This window comes from Ailuropoda melanoleuca, chromosome 13, assembly GCF_002007445.2.
Source record: "Ailuropoda melanoleuca isolate Jingjing chromosome 13, ASM200744v2, whole genome shotgun sequence".
Lineage (NCBI taxonomy): Eukaryota > Metazoa > Chordata > Mammalia > Carnivora > Ursidae > Ailuropoda > Ailuropoda melanoleuca.
This window is the reverse complement of record NC_048230.1, coordinates 5,546,009-5,564,545: the sequence shown is the minus strand read 5'-3', so window position 1 is coordinate 5,564,545 and position 18,537 is coordinate 5,546,009. Positions and strand designations below refer to the sequence as shown.

The 18,537-nt window shown below is 52.6% G+C and overlaps 1 protein-coding gene across 5 annotated transcripts in view; it reads left to right on the top strand.

Annotated features, from left to right (window-relative positions):
* Positions 1-18,537, top strand: part of KSR1 (kinase suppressor of ras 1) — a 149,315-nt gene that overhangs the window by 62,281 nt on the left and 68,497 nt on the right. For all 5 annotated transcript variants that reach the window (XR_004619929.1, XM_019803315.2, XM_034641848.1 and 2 more), the window contains exon 2: positions 16,370-16,510. Coding sequence is in view for 4 of the 5 variants with exons in the window: in XM_019803315.2 (XP_019658874.2) it covers positions 16,370-16,510 (141 nt within the window). In the remaining variant the exon portion in view is untranslated. The remainder of the gene's footprint in view (positions 1-16,369; positions 16,511-18,537) is intronic.

Genomic DNA, 18,537 nt, shown 5'->3' with positions numbered 1-18,537 from the left:
GCCGACAGGTAGGAAGGAGTAGGATGTGGATTGCAGGCCCCTGAGGAGGGAAGGACTGTGTGCTCTTACAGGCTCTGCTGGTCCTCCAGGCCTTCTAGAACTTTCTGGCCTCCTACTGGCTGGGTGGCAGAGCCTCACCTGGGTTTGTGCGGTGTGTTAAGTGATGTGTCTGCTGGTGGAGCACGGTGGATAGGGTTTGGTGTGGGGTGGCCTACAATAAGATGAAACGCAGTGCATTGAGTCAGGAGGGGCAGCCTGGGGCATTAGGTCCTCCTGGTTTGAGTCGGCTCTCTGAACCGCTGAATCCTTGTTGATAAATGACGATCCTCACGCCGAGATGCTTAGCCCTGGCTCACACTAAGTGCCCCCAAACACCTGTCAGTCAAGGAGGTAATCTAGTCTGTGCTCCAAGCATGGACTCAGCAGTTAAACTGCCTGGCTTCAGATTTTCATCCTGCTACTCAGTAGCCTTGTGACTTGGGACTGCTCCTTGGCCTCAGTTTACCCCACTGTGAAATGGGGATAGTGTTAGGGCCTCTCTCACAGGCTTGTTATGAGATGTAAGTGACTTAATGTAGATGAAATACTTAAAGTGGTGCCTGACTCCTATTAAGCGCCTAGTCAGTCTTATGATCTGATTTCTGCAATAAGTTGTGGTCCATTGATTTTGGGGAGGTTGGCAGCACACCCGCTCTGTTTGTTTGGGAATGGGTCCTCTCTCTGTCCAGCTGGAGCTCGTCCAGGGTGCCGGGCGTGCGTGTGTGCGTGCATTCTTGCGTGCCTTTGTCTTTGAGCTGTGTCAGAGAACAGCCCCTGTTAACAGCCTGTGTGCCAGGCCCCATGGCTGCTCTGCCCCCCCGCCCCATGCTTCCTCAACTTGTATGCATTTTTTATAAGACTTAATTTAAAACTTTTTTTAAAGTAATCTCTACACCCGGCGTGAGGCTCGAACTCACGACCCCAAGATCAAGAGTTGCGTGTTCCTCTGACTGAGCCAGCCAGGCGCCCCTGGTTACGTGCATTTTCATAGCCGTTCGGTTTGCCTGGCTCTTCTGCTCAGTCCACTTGCAGGGGTTCATGTAGCATGGTCTGGCTTGTGTGTTGAGCTGCTCTTGACCTCCTAGAAATCAAGTGAGGGTCAGGAAGGCCATCCACTGTGCTGAGTGTATTCTAGCCTCACTGGACCGTGTTTTCATCTACCCCTTTCAAGGCACAAATGGGAGTAGCTTGGCGTTTGCCATGTAAATGGACTCATTCAGGAACACGTTTAAGAATCTTAAAGCAATAAACATGTCAGAATTTAACTGCTTTCAATGATAGTAAGATACTGGAATTTTTTTTATGAGTTTATTTGAGAGAGAGAGAGAGAGCACGGGCGGGGGGAGGGGCAGAGGGAGAAACAGACTCCCTGCTGAGCAAGGTCCCCGATGCAGGGCTCCATCCCAGGACCCTGAGATCATGGCCTGAGCTGAAGGCAGACGCTTAACCAACTGAGCCACTCAGGTGCCCTGAGGTCCTGGAATTTTTATGATAAAAATGATGGGAGATGAGTGTTAAGAGTCTACCAGGCCTAGGGCTAAGCACTTTCCATTTTTACATTTTCCTCCCATAAAGGTAGTACTTCCCCGCCCCCCATTTTACAGATAAGAGAACGGAGGCATAGAAAGGTTAACTCAAGTTGCCCATGTTAAGGCAACTAGACAGCAGGTAGAGGTGGGATTTGAACTCAGGTCTGCCGGGCTCCAAGCCCAAGCACGTGACCCTCTGGCTGGCATTCCTGGAATGACTCCACAGTGATTTTCTGTTATCCGAGCCCTTTCTCACTCTCTGCTCATGGTCGTATGGGATGTGTGGATGATGTGAGCCCAGTTAGCACTGTGTCCGCTGAGGTGTGAAGGGCTCAGGGGAGAAATCCAGTAGTTTTTGGCTGTTGCTTGTCGGAGAGGGTGGTCTTCTGCTGCTCCTGTCTCCCAGAGCTGACATCACCTCAGCCCCACTGCAGTTCCATCCCAAACCGTGTGTATGTGTGTGTGTGTGTGTGTGTGTATTTTTTTCCTACCTTCTTCTGCCCAGATAAAATGAGAGCTATGAAGATTTTATAAGGGGTAATTGAATGGCCATCACAGATCCCTTAAGAAAAGAGGTGTGGGTGGCATTGTCAAGCTACCCCCCAGACTCCTTTCCCTACGAGGCATCTGAGGAGTGACCCCAGCAAAACTCAGTGTTTCAGGAGTGCTCAGTTTTAATCTACTGTCCCCTCCTGGGGTTGGGGTCGGAGGAGACTACCTGGCGCTCGGAACTATTTGTTTCTGCAGCTGGTCGTTCTCGTTCCCCCATGGGGGGACGGCAGATGTGTCAATAGATCAATCAGCAACACCTGCATTGGGACACTTGCCTTTTGAGTTCCCCCAACCCCCTGTCCGGGTCTGCCTGTCAGCTGTCAAAGCCCAGCCTTTCCCATGATTGAGGTTGCAGAGAAGGGAGATGGGGACAAATATTTGCCAGTCGCTTACAGCACACGAGCTGCCGGACATGTATTGTATCGTTTCTGTCTTCATAGCCATGTTCTGAGGCTCCCCCCCGCCCCCCCCAACCCGGCTGCCTCATTTACAACAGGAAATAAGGCTCAGAGACATTGTGTCAATTGCTCATGGTCCCTTAGCTTAGCGTGCGGGTGAGACTTGAACTTGGATCTATCTGACACTAATCCCCATGATCAACTGGGCCCACTCTCCTTAAGAGGGTGGCATGTTTCCTGACAGACAGGTTGGAGAGGGCCAGACAGAACCAGCAGCCCTACGCTGGCTGGAGAAGGCTCCTCTTGGGTCTGGCCCCTCTGGCGAATGCTGCCCCTCTCTAGCCCCTGTCTATCTGACCCACCCCTGGGGGCTGCAGGGAAACTAGAGATGAACTGTTAGAGGAGTGGGCTTTTAAGTTCTCAGCCTGGGAGGTTCCCCTCTGCCTGGGAGGAGAGGAGGGGGCAGAGCTCAGGAGAGGGGAGATAGCTGGGATGGGAGCTGCCTGTGGCCTGACATGGCTTTGCTGAGCTGGACCTTCAGGTAGCAGGTAGCAGGCCCTCTCCCCCCTGAAGCGCCCAGTGAATCAAACAGATGGGCTCTCTGCTCTGTTGGCCCTTCTGCTGGAGGAACTCAGCTCTTCAGTTTCCTGCATTCCACGGGGTTGGTATGCCAGACATTCCCTGGACAAGCAATCAGGGAAGTCTTGTCTTTATAGTAAAAATGCTAATAAAACATCCCTAGAATCTGCTCCTTCCTCTACACCCACGTTGCCACTAATGAAATTACCTTTTGTTCTCATCATTTGCTGAATTGCGGTGACTTTTTAATTGATTTTCCTGACTCTGGTTTCTCCACACCCACTTCAGTCTGTCCTCCACATGGTTTCCAGAATGATGATCGTTCAGAAATGCAAATCTGATCACGTGTTTTCCTTTGCTTCCCTCTCCATGCCTGTGAGATCGAGTGTAGATACTTCTGTGTGACATTCTGGGACCTTCCAGAACCTTCCTGGATCTGTATGTGTGGGCCCTGCCCCCTGGCTGACTTTGCTCTCCTGCTCTTTCCCATCCTTTCTACTCTTTGGCTATTGGCTATATCTTTTTTTNTTTTTTTTTTTTTTTTTTTTTAAGTTTCTGTCACGGGTGCATGGGTGATTCAGTCGATTAAGCATCCCACTCTTGATTTCGGCTCAGGTCATAGTCTCAGGGTCGTGAGATTGAGCGCTGCGTCAGGCTTGGCAATGGGCATGGAGCCTGCTTAGGATTCTGTCCCCCCCCCCCAAAGTTTCTGTCATTACTCTGGTCTTTGCTCATGCTGTGCCCCCCACCCGAAGTGCCTTCTCTGTCCCTTACCCTGTGTCTGTGTGCCATATATCATGGCCCACCCCAACCTGTTGATGCCTTCCCAGGATCTTAGCACCACACCCCACAATTAGACCCAGTCTCCTTGGGTTTGTAAACCTCTGTAGTGGCAGAGATGGCATGCTCCATGTGACATCAGCTGTCCTGGTCCGGTGGGTCCAAGGAGCCCCTACAGTAGTCCCAATCAGAGGTCTCATGTGACTCGTGAATGAGACAATACACATGAAATGCAAAGCACAGTGCCTGGCACGTAGGAATATCCAATTTCAAAATCAGTGCAGGGTTATGGTAAAAGCCATCTTGGAATACAAACATTACTTCAAATTTTGTAGATCATAGACCTCCCTAAACGAAGATTAAACTATAAAACTTACAGAGCATAGGGGAGACCATCTTTGTGAATGTGGGCTTGGCAAAAATTGCTTAGGAAATGAAAAGCACAAACCAAAAAAGAAAAAAAAATGGGCAAATTGGACTTCATAAAAACATAGCTGCTCTTTGAAATTTAGAAGGACTTTTGGAGGGATGCTTTTGGATAGCATGTGGTCCCAAGAAGAATGGAGGGATACTTTTTCCTCTTGTAGGTTTTCTGGAAGCCAACAGGAAGCCTTCGGCTTAGAAGCATTAAATTAGAAGCTTTAAAAGGAGGTTTGAAATAGTGTGGGCTTAATAAGCGTTAGCAGAAAGGACCGCTTTCCTTTGCAAGTAGCAGAAAATAGGACTTCAAAAAATAGGCCATTCGGTTTCTTCTATAGTGAGAAGTTTGGGGTTAAGTGGCTTATGTATTAACAGCCACTGAACAGTGCTGCTGTCTCTGGTTCTCTGGACAACTTTTGGCAGTCAGATCTTTAAAGCAGAAAGGAGGTGCTGGACAGCCCCAGAGACTGCCCCACTTGTGAGGAAAACAGACCCTTCCCAGCAGTCCAGTGGATAGGTCCTCGTGTCCTTCTGACCAGAACTGTCACACATAGCTACAGGGGAGGCTGGACGTGGCCACAGCCATGCTGGGACCCTGTCCCATGGGAATCGAGGCTGGGGCTTGTGTTAGTGTGATGTGAAGTCAGCGTAGAGAAACACTGACTCAGACCCGTTCATCACCGGGCACGGTGACAAAACCGAATCGGTCTGTGAGTGAGGAGCGAGTCAGGAATGGACATTAGGTAGGTCATGAGCAATGCCTAAGGCAGAGGCTATCATCATTTGGGGGAGTTTGCCATCACATCAGTTGACCTCTGGTTGTCCGTGGCACTCACCTGCTCTTGACCCTTACTCCCTCCATAGCCCTTTATCCTTTTCTGTGGTGACCTGAGTTGGTAGGCAGACAGTCCTGTCCTGCTTCTGGAGAGAAAACCCTTCTATGTCCCCGGCATATGGCACAGTGTCCTACACACAGCAGGTGCTTCCAGATCAGAATTGGAAATGCTTCCCCTCTCCCATCCCTTCCTTCTAGAAGCTTCCAGGGGCTGAGGGGGTGAGGATTGTTAAGGGGGTGGTCCCATTGGCAGGACTCCACCCTTGCATTAGGTTGTGCCTCTGCCTTTTTTTCTGGGTCCCCATTCAGTAATTCACACCCATGTCCCCTCCGGGATGTAGTGTCAGGACTTCTCTCGGATTACCTTTAGTACTTGAGGGGTTATGGGCTAAGCCATGCCTTGCGGGCCTGGCGAGCTTCAGTCAGGCAGATGGAGTGAGTGTTTGAACGGAGACAGAGGCTGCGTCATTTAGGAATCTGGTTTGTGGGCAACACCTGTGCCTGCCCTCCCCTCGGTTTCCCCGCAGAAGCACCGAGCATTGAGACTGGGGGGGCGGGGAATGCTCATGGGGTGGACACACGCGCTCCCTTTCTTTGCTTCCCACAGTCCTCTGGTGAGGCCTGTTCACGGATAAGTCTGTCACCTGCACTAGGTGGCTTAGGACTGTGTCACGGTACCTGGCATTGGGAAGAAGTCTCCTGACGACTTGTTGCACGATTATAGATAGAGCTTTATATTATATCATGGAGGATTCTAGATAGAAGGTTATAGAAAGAGGTTCTCCTTCCCTTCCTTTGTGCAGTTGAGGCCCAGGGCTGTGAGGGGATGACGCCGGTGTCTTGCTTTCTCATGATTTAGTTCATTTTGTCCCATAGCCCCCCTGGGACTGCCGGTTCGAAAACACACAGAGTCCTGGGGGCTTAGAGGATTGAATCGGGGCACGAAGCAAAACTGGAAAGGTAGCCCCAATACAATCGCTTCACTAGCTCTCCAAGCTAGAGGCTGCTTTCTGAAGAGCATGTGTGTCTGACTCGCCCGTGGCTCCTCAGGTGGAGGCTGGCTGAGCATATTTAGGTCAGGGAACTGCCTTCCTCTTGAAAATCTTTCCTGTCAAGTCTCATGACTGCGGCGGAGCCTGCCATGGAACAGGGGGTGTTGCCTAGAAAACCCCCGTCTGGAGCCATCCACCCTGGCCTGGCTCCAGCTCTCTCTTTCCCAGGAAGCTTTGTGCATACCTCCTAGTCACATCCGTCTCTCCTTTCCCTGCATACTCGTACTTAGTACCAGGGCAGCGACAGCCGGTGATGTTATCTAAGGGGGTGCTGACTGCACTGTACTTTGGACGGGCTCACTGGTCCCAAGCTGGCACTCACATCCATCACCGAGGCCAGACACGGATGGCATTTGGTCTCAGCCTGGGCCTGAGGCTCCCACCCGCAGCCTCTTTTCAGGCCTCGGAGTCCCTAGCTCCAGTGGAGTCAAGGAAGGGCAGGGAGCCCTGAGTTCCCAGCTGTGGCCCCGTCATCTCTGGCCTCCTTGGGAACAGCTCCACTTGTGGTCTGGGGCAGACTTGTTTGTTTGTATCTGAAGTTCCCCGACTCTGAGTTTGACGTCAGGGCAGGGTTGCTGGTGGGAGGCCTGGCGGGGAGATTGTCTCCGCACAAATGCACACGGCTGGCAGCTTCCCCAGGAGAGCACAGGCGCGGGACAGAGCCGGGCCGAGGATGGCTGGTTGCAAAATGCCCAGCCTAGGAATTGAGGTCACTTTCTCTTCTCCTCGCCCCACTGGCTTGGCACTCTTGCTTTCTCTGCCCCTTGCTCACCAAGAACAGCCCCACTGGGTCCCCTCGAGGGCTCTGGGAGGCTCAGCAGTGCTGGGGACCCAGGGCTGCCTCTGGTGCTCTTGGAGCTGAGTGCTGTGGTCAGCCCGTGCCTGTGTGTGGAGCTGTCAGCTGCGTCACAACCTCCAGAGGCCTCCTTACATTCTCAGAAATCATTTTGCAACACGTTGGCCATGGCAGCCAGAGCAGACGCCTTAGCTGGCTGGGCTGGCAGGAAGTCCGCAGAAGTGCACTCTGGCTTTGGGGAGGGGGTAGGAAAAATAAGAAGAACAGCCCCAAGGCCTGGCAGGGCCAGAGGTGCCTGGGAAGGAGCAGCAGTTTCAGGAACCATCTAGGGAAGATGGGAGTAAGTCTCAAGAGCTTTAGCAACTCCCTGAAGTTTGGGATGGGGTGGACAGGGGCTTGGCACTAGCAAAGCCCGCTGTCAACATCTTCTTAAAGAGTACGGTGTTGCCCACATGGAGGAGGGAGTCAGGGTCCCATAGTTGTCGGCGAACTGGAGGCTGGTCCAAAGTGGCCATCCAGGTGCCTGGTCCAAAGTGGCCATCCAGGTGCCTCTCACCTCATTCTGCAAAGAATCTGGGATATCCTTGAAAGGGGTGGCTCTAGGTACTGGGCAGTTTTTTGTTTGTTTGGTTGGTTGGTTGGTTTTTTTTTTACAGATTTTATTTATTTATTCGTCAGAGACAGAGCACAAGCAGGGGGAGAGGCAGGCAGAGGGAGAAACAGGCTCACCTCTGAACACGGAGCACGATGTGGGACTCGATCCCAGGAACCTGAGCTGAAGGCAGACGCTTAACTGACTGAGCCACCCAGGTGTCCCAGGGTGGTGGCTAGTTTTAGTGAATTCAGAGCTGGTTTGGAGCCAGGGATCGGGTGTAGCCCAGATGATAGGTTTTGCAAGTTAGGATCAGAGCTGGTGGCCCGCTTGAGTGACTGGACACATTTGGAGAGTGGGGAAGTCTGTGGCATTTATTCAGAGGATTTACCACCCGTTGCAGGCTGGGCATTGCTGGGTTTGGGGCTTCTGACCACAAGAGCGGTAGGCCCTGCCTCTGACATCTCACGCTGGCCAGGACTGCTCGATGAGCTGGGGGGTGGGTAGCGGGAGTCATTGTTCTGGGAGATGGCATGGCACAGTGTTGGGTTGAGGTCTGAACACCTTCTCTAACCACGGGCTTCAGGAAAGTTACAAAGCTCTTGGCGCACCAGCTTCCTCATTCGTGAGATGCAAATAATGAAATACACCCCTAAGGCTCATGGGTTTAGCATATGTGGTTTGACAGTTTGCGAGTGACCCTGAGCGATGGGCCATACTCGCCAGTGTGCTGAGGCTGGGCTCAGAATCACACACGGCTGTGTGCAGGGTGGGCGGGTGTCCCTTAGTCAGTGAGTGAGCCAGGCCCGCTGCCCAGCTTCCACGTCTTGGCACAGCTCTGATTTTCTCGACTTGATGTTGAGTACAGAGTACTCCCACCAAGAGTCCAGAAGGGTCTGTGGTGTCTTCATTTATGCTCGACTGTGTTTTGTGGGGAGAATGATAGATGCTGAGGCACATTGCCAGCTTTGGGGTTATGTGAAGGTTGGGACACACTCCTGTGCGTTCAGGGGTCTGCAATTCCTACCTCCTGGAATTTTCATTGAGAATCCAGGGAGAGAAAGTGAGTTACTATGTAAATAGAAGAGCTTGTGCTAACTACTAGGGCTAATTGAATAATGACATGATAGGCATAATTGAGAGAGCCCGTTGCTGTGCCCGGGAATCTGGAGTCCATCCCTGTCTGTGCCTGGGATTCATGTGTCCATTTATCTTTCAGCCTCTGTCACATTTGTCCCTGTAGACTGTACTGCCTGCCCTGCTTGAGCCCTGAGAACCTGTGACACTGAGAAGGCAACCATCTGCTCAGTGGCCAATGCCTGAGGCAGAGTTAGGGTTACAGATGTCTTGGCATCTGTCTGCTTCCATAGCCTGGATCACAGATTTGGGGTCAACCAAATGGGGACCTCCCCATCCCAGGCCATGCACAGTTAGGGGATAGGTGCCTTTTTTTTTTTGCAAAGCCAGTTGTCTGCAAAGCCGTGTTTTCTGCAGGGGTGCAAAAGCCTGCATAAAGAGTAAATCCAGATGCCGAAAGTCTTGAAGCTCGTCCTCCTGTGCTTGCAGGCTGAACAGGAGCATCCTGTTCAGTGAGCAGTTCACCTGTGCTGGCTGTCGGCCTGAGCACCTTGCATGCATGAATCCCACCTCGAGTTTTCAGCGGTGCTATGGAGCATGCGCCGTTTCCTCCAGTCTGCGGGTGAGGAAACTAAGATGAAGTAACTGGGCACGGCCACACCGCGGGGAAGTGAGAACACCAGGGCTGGCACTTCAGTCTGCCTGGCTGCTACGCCTGTGCTTCCCTCTCCGGGTGATGGAACAGTGGACAATGGGAGGTGTGGCCCCCGACCAATTGGAACAGGTGCCGGTGGTACAGGGAGGCGTGGGCACGTGCGTGACCACGGGTAGGATGTTTGCCCGGTCATTACCAGCTCACCGCCCCGCCGGTCAGGCACAATGGCTGGCCCCCGTCCCACTGCCCTGTGGGAGCCTGCGGGAGGTTTCTGCTGGGACAGCCACTTCAGCCAGCGTTGACCTCTCTCTTTTGGAGGCAGGCAGCTACCATCCCACCCCGCTGTGGCTGCTTCCAAAGCACGTTGGTACTCTGGCTGCAGAGGAGCACATGTCCCAGGTCAGCCGGGCTCGGGTTGCCTGGGACAGCTGGGATGCTCTCTGAAGGGTGAACTTGGCAGCGGTGGATGCCTAACACAGAGGCATGATGGGACGAGCTTTGAGCAGAGCAGACGTGGAAGGTCTCTCAGGTTCCTGGGCCCCTTGAGTTCTGGGAGCGGCTTCCCGTTCCTGCGGAAGTTTCTCTCTCCTGCTGGCATGTACTTTGGGAGCTCTGACAGGTGTCTGCTCTCCAGAGATGTCTAACAGCTCCCGCCGCAACAGAAGCCATGCTTGCTTACGGCAACCTCCGTTTGGGAGGCCCGTGTTGGAGTCATGCTAGAGCACCTGGAGGGGTGAGAGCTATTATATCTGCGGTTGGTCAGGATGCCAGATGAGATGGGGCACTCCGGAGTTGATGCCGCCCCCGCTCCGGCCACGCCCTCAGGTGCTCACGGTGGATGTGTGAGTGGCAGAGGGAGGGCTTGTGTTCGCTGGAGTCAACACGTGAGCCAGGTCCTGGCCCTCATGCCTTTAAAATAAATATACCAGACCTGTGAGTTCCACCAGCATTGTCCTGAGGACCGATGCCAGCCATCCGGGTCTTCTTTAACCCTGGTCTCTGAAACGGGTACAATCCCACCTACATCTGCCCTGTTGCCCAGAGAGGCTGTAAGAGAACCCGAAGGCTTGGCTTGGTGAGGACACCGCCACCAAGCGCGTGCTTTCCTTCTTCCAGGCACTTTGCTGAACATTTTACCTCCCTGTTTTCTCACGTAAATCCCCACAACAGCCTTTTGAGGCTGATCAGTCCCATTTTACAGGTGGTGAAACTAAGGTTGACAGGCTAAATCTGCGTCCCCTCGCAGAGGGAGTGTGGTGGCAAGGGGCTGAGAGGCCAGGCCCATCTGTCTTGAGCCCGAGTGTTGCCTCTTGGATATGGTTGGAGTAACCGACAGTAATGTAGTAAGACCTGTCATTTTTTTTTCCCCCTTATTCCAAGCAGTTTTATATATGGTGACTCACTTGGCCCCAACTTGCATAAAATGATACCCTTTTTATAGGTGGTGAGATTGAAGCTGAGCTAAGGGGGATTTCCCCCAAGATCCTTGATCTGGGGGGACACTTAGTGAGTGCCTCCTGTGTACCCTTGTGGCTGGTACTGCCTACCAGCTGTTAAGCCAGGCTGAATGTCGGGGCAGGGGTGGGACACACATTCAGTGAAGCAAAAGAATATTGGGGGTGGGGGTTGAGACTTCACTTCCAGCCCAGGGTCCTCCCTCGTGGCCCCAGAGCTAATGACTCTTTCCCTCTTGCTGCTGGTCCCTTCGCTGAAACCCCAGGTGCTTTCCTATTCCGGAAAATTTATATCTTGCGGTTTTGTGGTTAAGAAAAAATGACACTGCCTCTGAACGGTCCCCTTGTCGGCCCCTGGAGCTGGGCTGGCAGGTCCCCCACTGCGGTTTGTCTGGGAAAGTAGCCCCCGGGTGCTTCTGCGACTGTGGCCAACTTTCCAAAAAGTGAGGTGGACTTGTCTCGCTCAGCTGGAAGCTGGTACACCCTGGGTCCGTGCATTCTTTGTGAATCAGAATAGCTTGGCGACTTTAGCAGAAACCAAACCTGTAGCTGTCCTTTCTTTACAAGCTCTGTGGGAGAGCAGCCGCCGGGACATCAGACCTGCTGGCAGGTGGGTCACCACGCACTGGGTGTCTCCCCCTGGCCTTGTCTCAGCACAGCCGGCCAGGCGTATGGGTGGCTAACTGGGTGTAGTGAGGAGTCCCTTCAAGTTCTGCATCGTCCTCCCCGTGGGACTGCTCCGTGCCGTCCAGCGGGGATCTCCAGCAGCCTTTAAGAAAAGAAGCCACTTGTTCCCCTTCTGGGGAACTTGCCTTGCTTTTTGAGACTCTCAAGCTCCTGAGTGACCGCTTGTGCAGTTGGCCTTCGTTTTCTGCGATCCTTCTGGTAAACGTGCGTACCTGTCAGGCCTGCAAGATGTCTCGTGTGTTCATGTGTCCATTCATCCAGCAAAGGTTCCACAGGGGCAAACCGTGTGCCCCAGGGGCCCTGCTGGTTCCTAGTGGGGGCCCAGAGCACAGACACGCACCTGACCTCGTGGACTGTACAGTCTAAGGCGGGAGACAGACGAGCCCAATATTAGAACTTGGGTGCGTGCTCTGGTGGGGGAGGCGGGCAGGGGGAGGCTGAGGAGCAGGACTGAAGGGCGTGGGTGGTGCTCCCTGGAAGGATGGAGTTCTAAGCTGAGCTGTGGCCCAGGGGTCACGGGAAGAGCCTTCTGGGCAGAGGGACTTGAGGCCAAAAGGGGCTGGATATGCGGGAGGGGGCTGAAGTCGAGAAAGCTTCAACCCTGGCTCATTGTGGAGGCCAGGTTGGCCAGTCTTCATGTTGACCTGTGGTGGCCAAAGTGGTGTGTAGAGTGGACATGTTCTTAACTGGCTCCCCGGGGCCTGGCCCTCAGTTCTCACGCCCGTGGCGGACAGCCTTCCCTGCTGCTGCTGTGAGTGCCTGCAGCCCGACCGGTCTCATGCGGAAAAGAACGGTTTTGAGTCCGTCCAGTTATCTGATGTTTGGCCCTGTCTTTGGTCAGCTCTTCGAAGCTGTGGTTGGAGAGCAGCTTGGATGGAGGGAAAGAGCGTCTGTGAGAAGCACTTCAATGCGGGGATGAGGCCCGTGTGTGTCCTTGCCTCTCTCCTTCCTCAAGCCGTTGTGAGCACATTGTATATCCTAGTAGGCGTGTGGGGACAGTCCCGCATGAGGTGGACACAGTCCCTGCCCCGATAGGTACTGATTTAGGGACTTATGTAGCCTTGGGGATTTTCTGTACCATAGTTCAGTCCCCCCAACAGACCATGGGCTCGATGTCGCCACGCCTGTTGTACAGATGAGAGAACCGCAACTCAGAAAAATGGACCAACTTCCCCGAGGTCACGTAACTGTTAAGTGGCAGAACCTGCATTTGAACCCCGATGCGGTTCATCTCCGGAGCCTGGTGCTGTGTCTGCCGCCCTGCGACCTCACATCTGTTGGGGGCGACCGGGTCAGAAGTGTGAATGTGAGGCCACCGTGACAAGGGCTGCCTTAGCGGTATAGACCCCATGTGCACAAGGGGAGACGGGGATTATGAGTAGGCCTGGGAAGTCTTACCCAGTCACCCAGCCTGAGGACACTGGCTGGAGGAGGAGGGGACTGCGGGCGTTGGAGCAGAGGCCCAGGGGTAGGACAGTACTGGAAGTCTTGGGGAAATAGCTCGTAGATGAGTGTGCTCCTGCAGGGCAGGGTGGGCCGGGGCTGGAGTGGAGATGAGTCTGGGAAGGAAGGTTGGGGGCCCTGATTTTGGAACTGGCCTCTGGTCATCCTGGGAGGGATGGATGGTTGTGGGGGGGAGGCTGGACGAGGGACACGAGTGCCTTTACCTAACTCTATAGGATAAAAGTGGCACCCACACCTTTTTGTTTGTTCACCGTGGCTGACAGTGTTCCCCGGGGCTTAGTCCCACGGTGGGACAGCGAAAGCACCTCTTGCAGGATGACGCGGGCTTGCCAGCCTCAGCAAGGAGTGTTCCATGAGCAGTGGTGTGCAGGGGCGTAAAGAGTGTCTATTAGCGGTGTCAGCTTGGGGTACGTAGGGCACGTGCTGCAGGAAGGCCGGGCTTTGCCTCCGTGTCCGTGTCTCTATCGAAACTGGGAATTGGGAATAATTTTTGTTCTGACTTGCTGTTCCCTCCCTAGCAATTGTGCCCACTTGCCACTGAGCCCTCTGAGGGTGGCAGGACTTAACAGTGCTCAGGGCCACATGAGGGGGCTGGTGCCCTTCCTTTTGCGAGCCCAGGACTGAGGCTTCTAGGGGAAATTTCAGAAAGGCCGATAGAGAAGCAATGGTTTTGTTGTCCGTTTGGGTCTTGTTTCATGCCTCACAAGGATTCTTTTTTTCTTTTTTAAGATTTTATTTATTTATTTGAGAGAGAAAGAGAAAGAGCATGAGTGGGGGTAGGGGAGGGTAGGGCAGAGGGAGAGGGAGAAGCAGACAAGGTGACAAGGGAGCCTCGTGTAGGTCTGTTTTCCTGGACCCTGGGATCATGACCTGAGCCAAAGGCAGATGCTTAACCGACGGAGCCACCCAGGCGTCCTACAAGGATCCTTTACCTGGGGTCTGTGGATGAATTCAGGGGGTCCGTGAGTTTGGAGGGGAAAAAAGTAGAACCTTTAGTTTCACTAACCTTAACTGGAATTTAATATGTTATGCAGTTTGGATGTAGGCAACAAGGCCCATATGTGTGACTCGGTCGCCGGCAAAAAGCACAGCTGTTTGCATATTATGTTACAGTCGTGGCGATATCTAAAAAAGTAGTTTATGCTTGTCACAAGTTCAAAGCTATGTTAGTTATGAGACCCACGGCCAGCTATTGTTTCATGCTAGAATAAGGAAGGGCTTTTAGGGGCGCCTGGGTGGCTCAGCTGGTTAGGCATCCGACTTAATTTCGGCTCAGGTCATGATCTCAGGGTCCTGGGTTCCAGCCCCACCTCAGGCTCCGTGCTCAGCATGGAGTCGCCTTGGGGCTCTCCCTCTGCCCCTCCCCCTGCTCATGCCCCTCCCCCACCTCTCACTCAAATAAATAAATTTTTAAAGAAAGAAGGAAAGGTGGCGGCCTTTTATTTTAGTACTCTATTTGACACACACAGAGAAAGCACACAAGCAGGGGGAGAGACAGAGGGAGAGGGAGAAGCAGGCTCCCCACACGGGGCCCGATCCCAGGGGCAGATGCCCAACTGACTGAGCCACCCAGGTGCCCCCTCTATCACCATTCTAAGTAATATTTTGAGAAATGTGTTTAAATAGAGTTGGTTTCTTTATAATCCTAAGTGTTTCATTTGAAGCATTATTCTTAGAAAGGGACTGGGGACCTCCCTAGACTGCTGGAGGGTTCTGTGGTCCCTAAATGGCCAAGACTCCTATTACCAATTTGGGAGCCTTTCTAGATATTTGAAATGTTATATCATTAATTATTATTACTTTTTAGTATTGTGAGTAACAAAGAGAGTCCTTACCCTTTAGAGAAATCCGCTGAGAAATTTGCAGATGAGGAAGGAAGGAATTAACAAGAAAAACCCTTGAGGAGAGGTGGGAGTGGGAAGTGGCTCCGCTCGGCAGGGTCCCTGCACAGGACTTTGAAGGTGGTGCATGCCTCTGGGGAAGCTTGAAAGTCATCAAGAGGAGGCCGTTAGAGTTTCCCCAACGTGACAGGAGCCCTCACGGGGTCCCTGGGTCCCTGGATGTCAGCTGAGCCTGGCAGCTCCCTGGTCCTCCTCTTGGGGCTGTGAGCTCATTTCCATTGGTTCTGCTCACCCTTCTTTTAACCAGCCCTGAGCCGTGACTGAGGTTGGGTGGGGGCCTCCCCTGCACATCCCGCATTCCTCAGTACTGTGCAGGCACCTGGTCGGAGCCAGGGGTTTGTCAGAGAGAGCACCAGGGTGAACTAAGCCAGGCTGTCCTCCTTTAAACTCACCTTGAGGTTTTAGCCTTTTGAGAGGCTTTTGAAAACTGTAGACATCGTTCCCCTGGAAAATGCACGGACTCGTACTCTGAAATTTGCATACATTTTAGGGTGTGCTTCTTGAAAGCCTACTGGTGAGCCCAGGTGAAGGACCTTGGCCAGTCATGCCACATCCCAACAGGCATGGCCGGCACCGGGTGTGCTCGCATGTGCCAGGCACACACCAAGTGCTTCATTTCTTCTCAGCCTCCCTGAGAGGGAAGTTCTCGTTTTTTTTTTTTTTAGATTTTATTTATTTATTTGGCAGAGAGAGACACAGCCAGCGAGAGAGGGAACACAAGCAGGGGGAGTGGGAGAGGAAGAAGCAGGCTTCCAGTGGAGCAGGGAGCCCGATGCGGGGCTCGATCCCAGGACCCTGGAATCACGCCCTGAGCCGAAGGCAGACGCTTAATGACTGAGCCACCCAGGCGCCCCAGGAGGTTCTGTTGTTATCCCATTTTCTGGAAGAGGCAACTGAGGCTTTCCTGGGTGTGGGGGTTCAGTAACTTGTCCAAGGTTACAGGGCTAGGGGGTGCCTGAGCCCCCGGATCCCAACCCAAGCAGTCTGATTCTAGGTGGGAAGCCTCCTAAGTGGGAGACTCATTCTCTCCAAACCCCCACATCTGCCATACGCTCACTGCCCAGCCCCTCCCCAGGCAGGAAGCCCTTCTTTTTTTTTTTAATAAAGATTTTTATTTATTTATTTGATAGAAATAGAGAGAGAGAGAGAGCACAAGCAGGGAGAGCATCAGGGAGAGGGAGAAGCAGGCTCCCCTCTGAGCAGGGCGCCTGATGCAGGGCTCGATCCTAGGACCCTGGGATCATGACCTGACCTGAAGGCAGATGCTTAACCAACTGAGCCACCCAGGTGCCCCCGGGAAGCCCTTCTTCTGTCTTAACCCCCTTCTCTCTCCTGACCAGTGTTGCCCATCGCTCTCTGAGGATCTTGGTCCTGGAGGTGAGGCAGTGTCAGCCAGCCTTGGAATGAGGAGGGGGTCATGGGGGGCTCTCCAGGGCTCCTGCTGGCTTTTTCAGACCCTTCTCCTCTCCTCCACCCTCCATTTCCTACTTCACTGGTGTTGGAATGACGGCAGGGGGCGGCCCGAATGAACCGGCCTTTTCTTTCCTGGGCTCCCACAGGCGAAGCTGGTCCGCTACATTTGCAAGCAGCAGCAGTGCAAACTGAGCGTGGCCCCTGGCGAGAGGACCTCGGAACTCAACAGCTACCCTCGCTTCAGTGACTGGCTGTGTACCTTCAATGTGAGGCCGGAGGTGGTACAGGTAAGCGGGTTGTGGGACCTGGGGCGGGGAGAGGGGTGAATGGTTGGGTGGGGGCTTGTTAAGCAGAGGGACCACACACAAAGCCAGGAACTAGCTCCACTGGGACCGTGACCGAAAGGCCACGCTCTCTGCTGTCACAGAGGGGACCCAGGAGGACAGCGGCCGTGGGAGGGACCCAGGGTAAGTGTGGCTCTAGCCTGCGTCCTGGTGCCACTGCTTAATGAGCTGGACAGCCTGACCACACTGATGGTTCATTGATTCCCCACGTAAGGACAGCCCGCCAACATTTCTAGAAACATTGGCTGTGTGACAGGCACCGTGCTAAACACTTTGTCTAGATAATCTCACTTAATTCTCGCAAAACCCTGTGAAGGAATTACTGTCACTGTTGCTATTTCATACTTGAGGAGGTTAAAGCACAGAGTGGGTACATGACTTGTTTGAAGTCCTACAGCTAGCAAGTGATTGCTCTGGGATTTGGAAACAAGAGTCTGAGTTTAGTTTTCTCTTGTGTCTGCTGTAATGCACTCTTTTTCCTCCTCGGTTCCCTCTTCCTATCCATCCAGCCTACACCCCCGCCCCCCCCAACGAAATATCAGCCAGTGAACGTGGAGAGGGTGTCCTATGCCAGGTGTCGGGAGCACAGGACAGCTCTCGTGAGGCATCAATAAATGAGTGCATAGCAGGTGCAGTTCACCCAGTCAGGTCTTTTATTTTTTTATTTATTTATTTATTTATTTTTAAAGATTTTATTTATTTATTTGACAGGGATAGAGACAGCCAGTGAGAGAGGGAACACAAGCAGGGGGAGTGGGAGAGGAAGAAGCAGGCTCATAGCGGAGGAGCCTGATGTGGGGCTCGATCCCATAACGCCAGGATCATGCCCTGAGCCGAAGGCAGACGCTTAACCGCTGTGCCACCCAGGCGCCCCCCAGTCAGGTCTTTTAAATCCCTTTGGTTCTAAAATTAAAAAGATTGCTCTTGCTATTGTTTTAAAAGCAATATGATTATTTATAGACACTTTAGAAAACAGAGGAGGAAAAAAAATCGCATGTATATTCCCACTACTCAGTGAAAGTCCATGATCATTAAGAGTTTGCTATNGATTTTATTTATTTATTTGACAGAGATAGAGACAGCCAGCGAGAGAGGGAACACAAGCAGGGGGAGTGGGAGAGGAAGAAGCAGGCTCATAGCAGAAGAGCCTGACGTGGGGCTCGATCCCATAACGCCGGGACCACGCCCTGAGCTGAAGGCAGACGCTTAACCGCTGTGCCACCCAGGCGCCCCTTTTTAAAATTTCTAATGGGTCAGACCTGTGCCATAAGGTAGTTACTAGCCAGCATGGCTATTACGTACTTGGAATGTGGCAGATCCGCACTAAGATGTGCTGTGATTTCAAAGATAGAAATCCAGAGAGTTGCTGAATTCTGAAGACTTCATACAGAAAAAAAGTATCATATTAATAACTTTTCATGTTTAGTACACATTGAAGATGACACTGTTTTGGGTATATTAAGCTAAATAAAATGTTGTTAAAAATAATTTCATATATACTCACTTTTTTAGATGTGGCGACTCAAAGCTTTAAGTATGTGGCTTGCATTAAATTTCTCTTGGGCAACCCTGGTTTAAACCATCCTGAATAAGCAGTTTTGATTCGCTCTTGCTAACCAGCGTGTTTTCTTCGTACTGGCACACTTAATCACCCCCCCCTTTAAAGTAGCTGCTTGATGTTTGATAGCACGTGTGGGATGTGGTTTATCAGCCAGAGGCTTATGCCATCCTTGGCTATTAGACGTAACACAGGGGTTAATATGATTTATGCAGTTCTTTGTATATCTAGGAATTTTCCCTAGGAGAGATTTCCTGGACAGGAAGTGACGCAGTCATTAAAGGTCCTGTCATGGGGAGGAGGAGTGGGAGTACATGGGGATAAATGGGGGGGGGACCCATGGCGTGCTGTTAACACGTCACATGTGTCTGGCCTGGCCTGGCCCCGGCAGCCCTCATATTTGTGGTGCAGG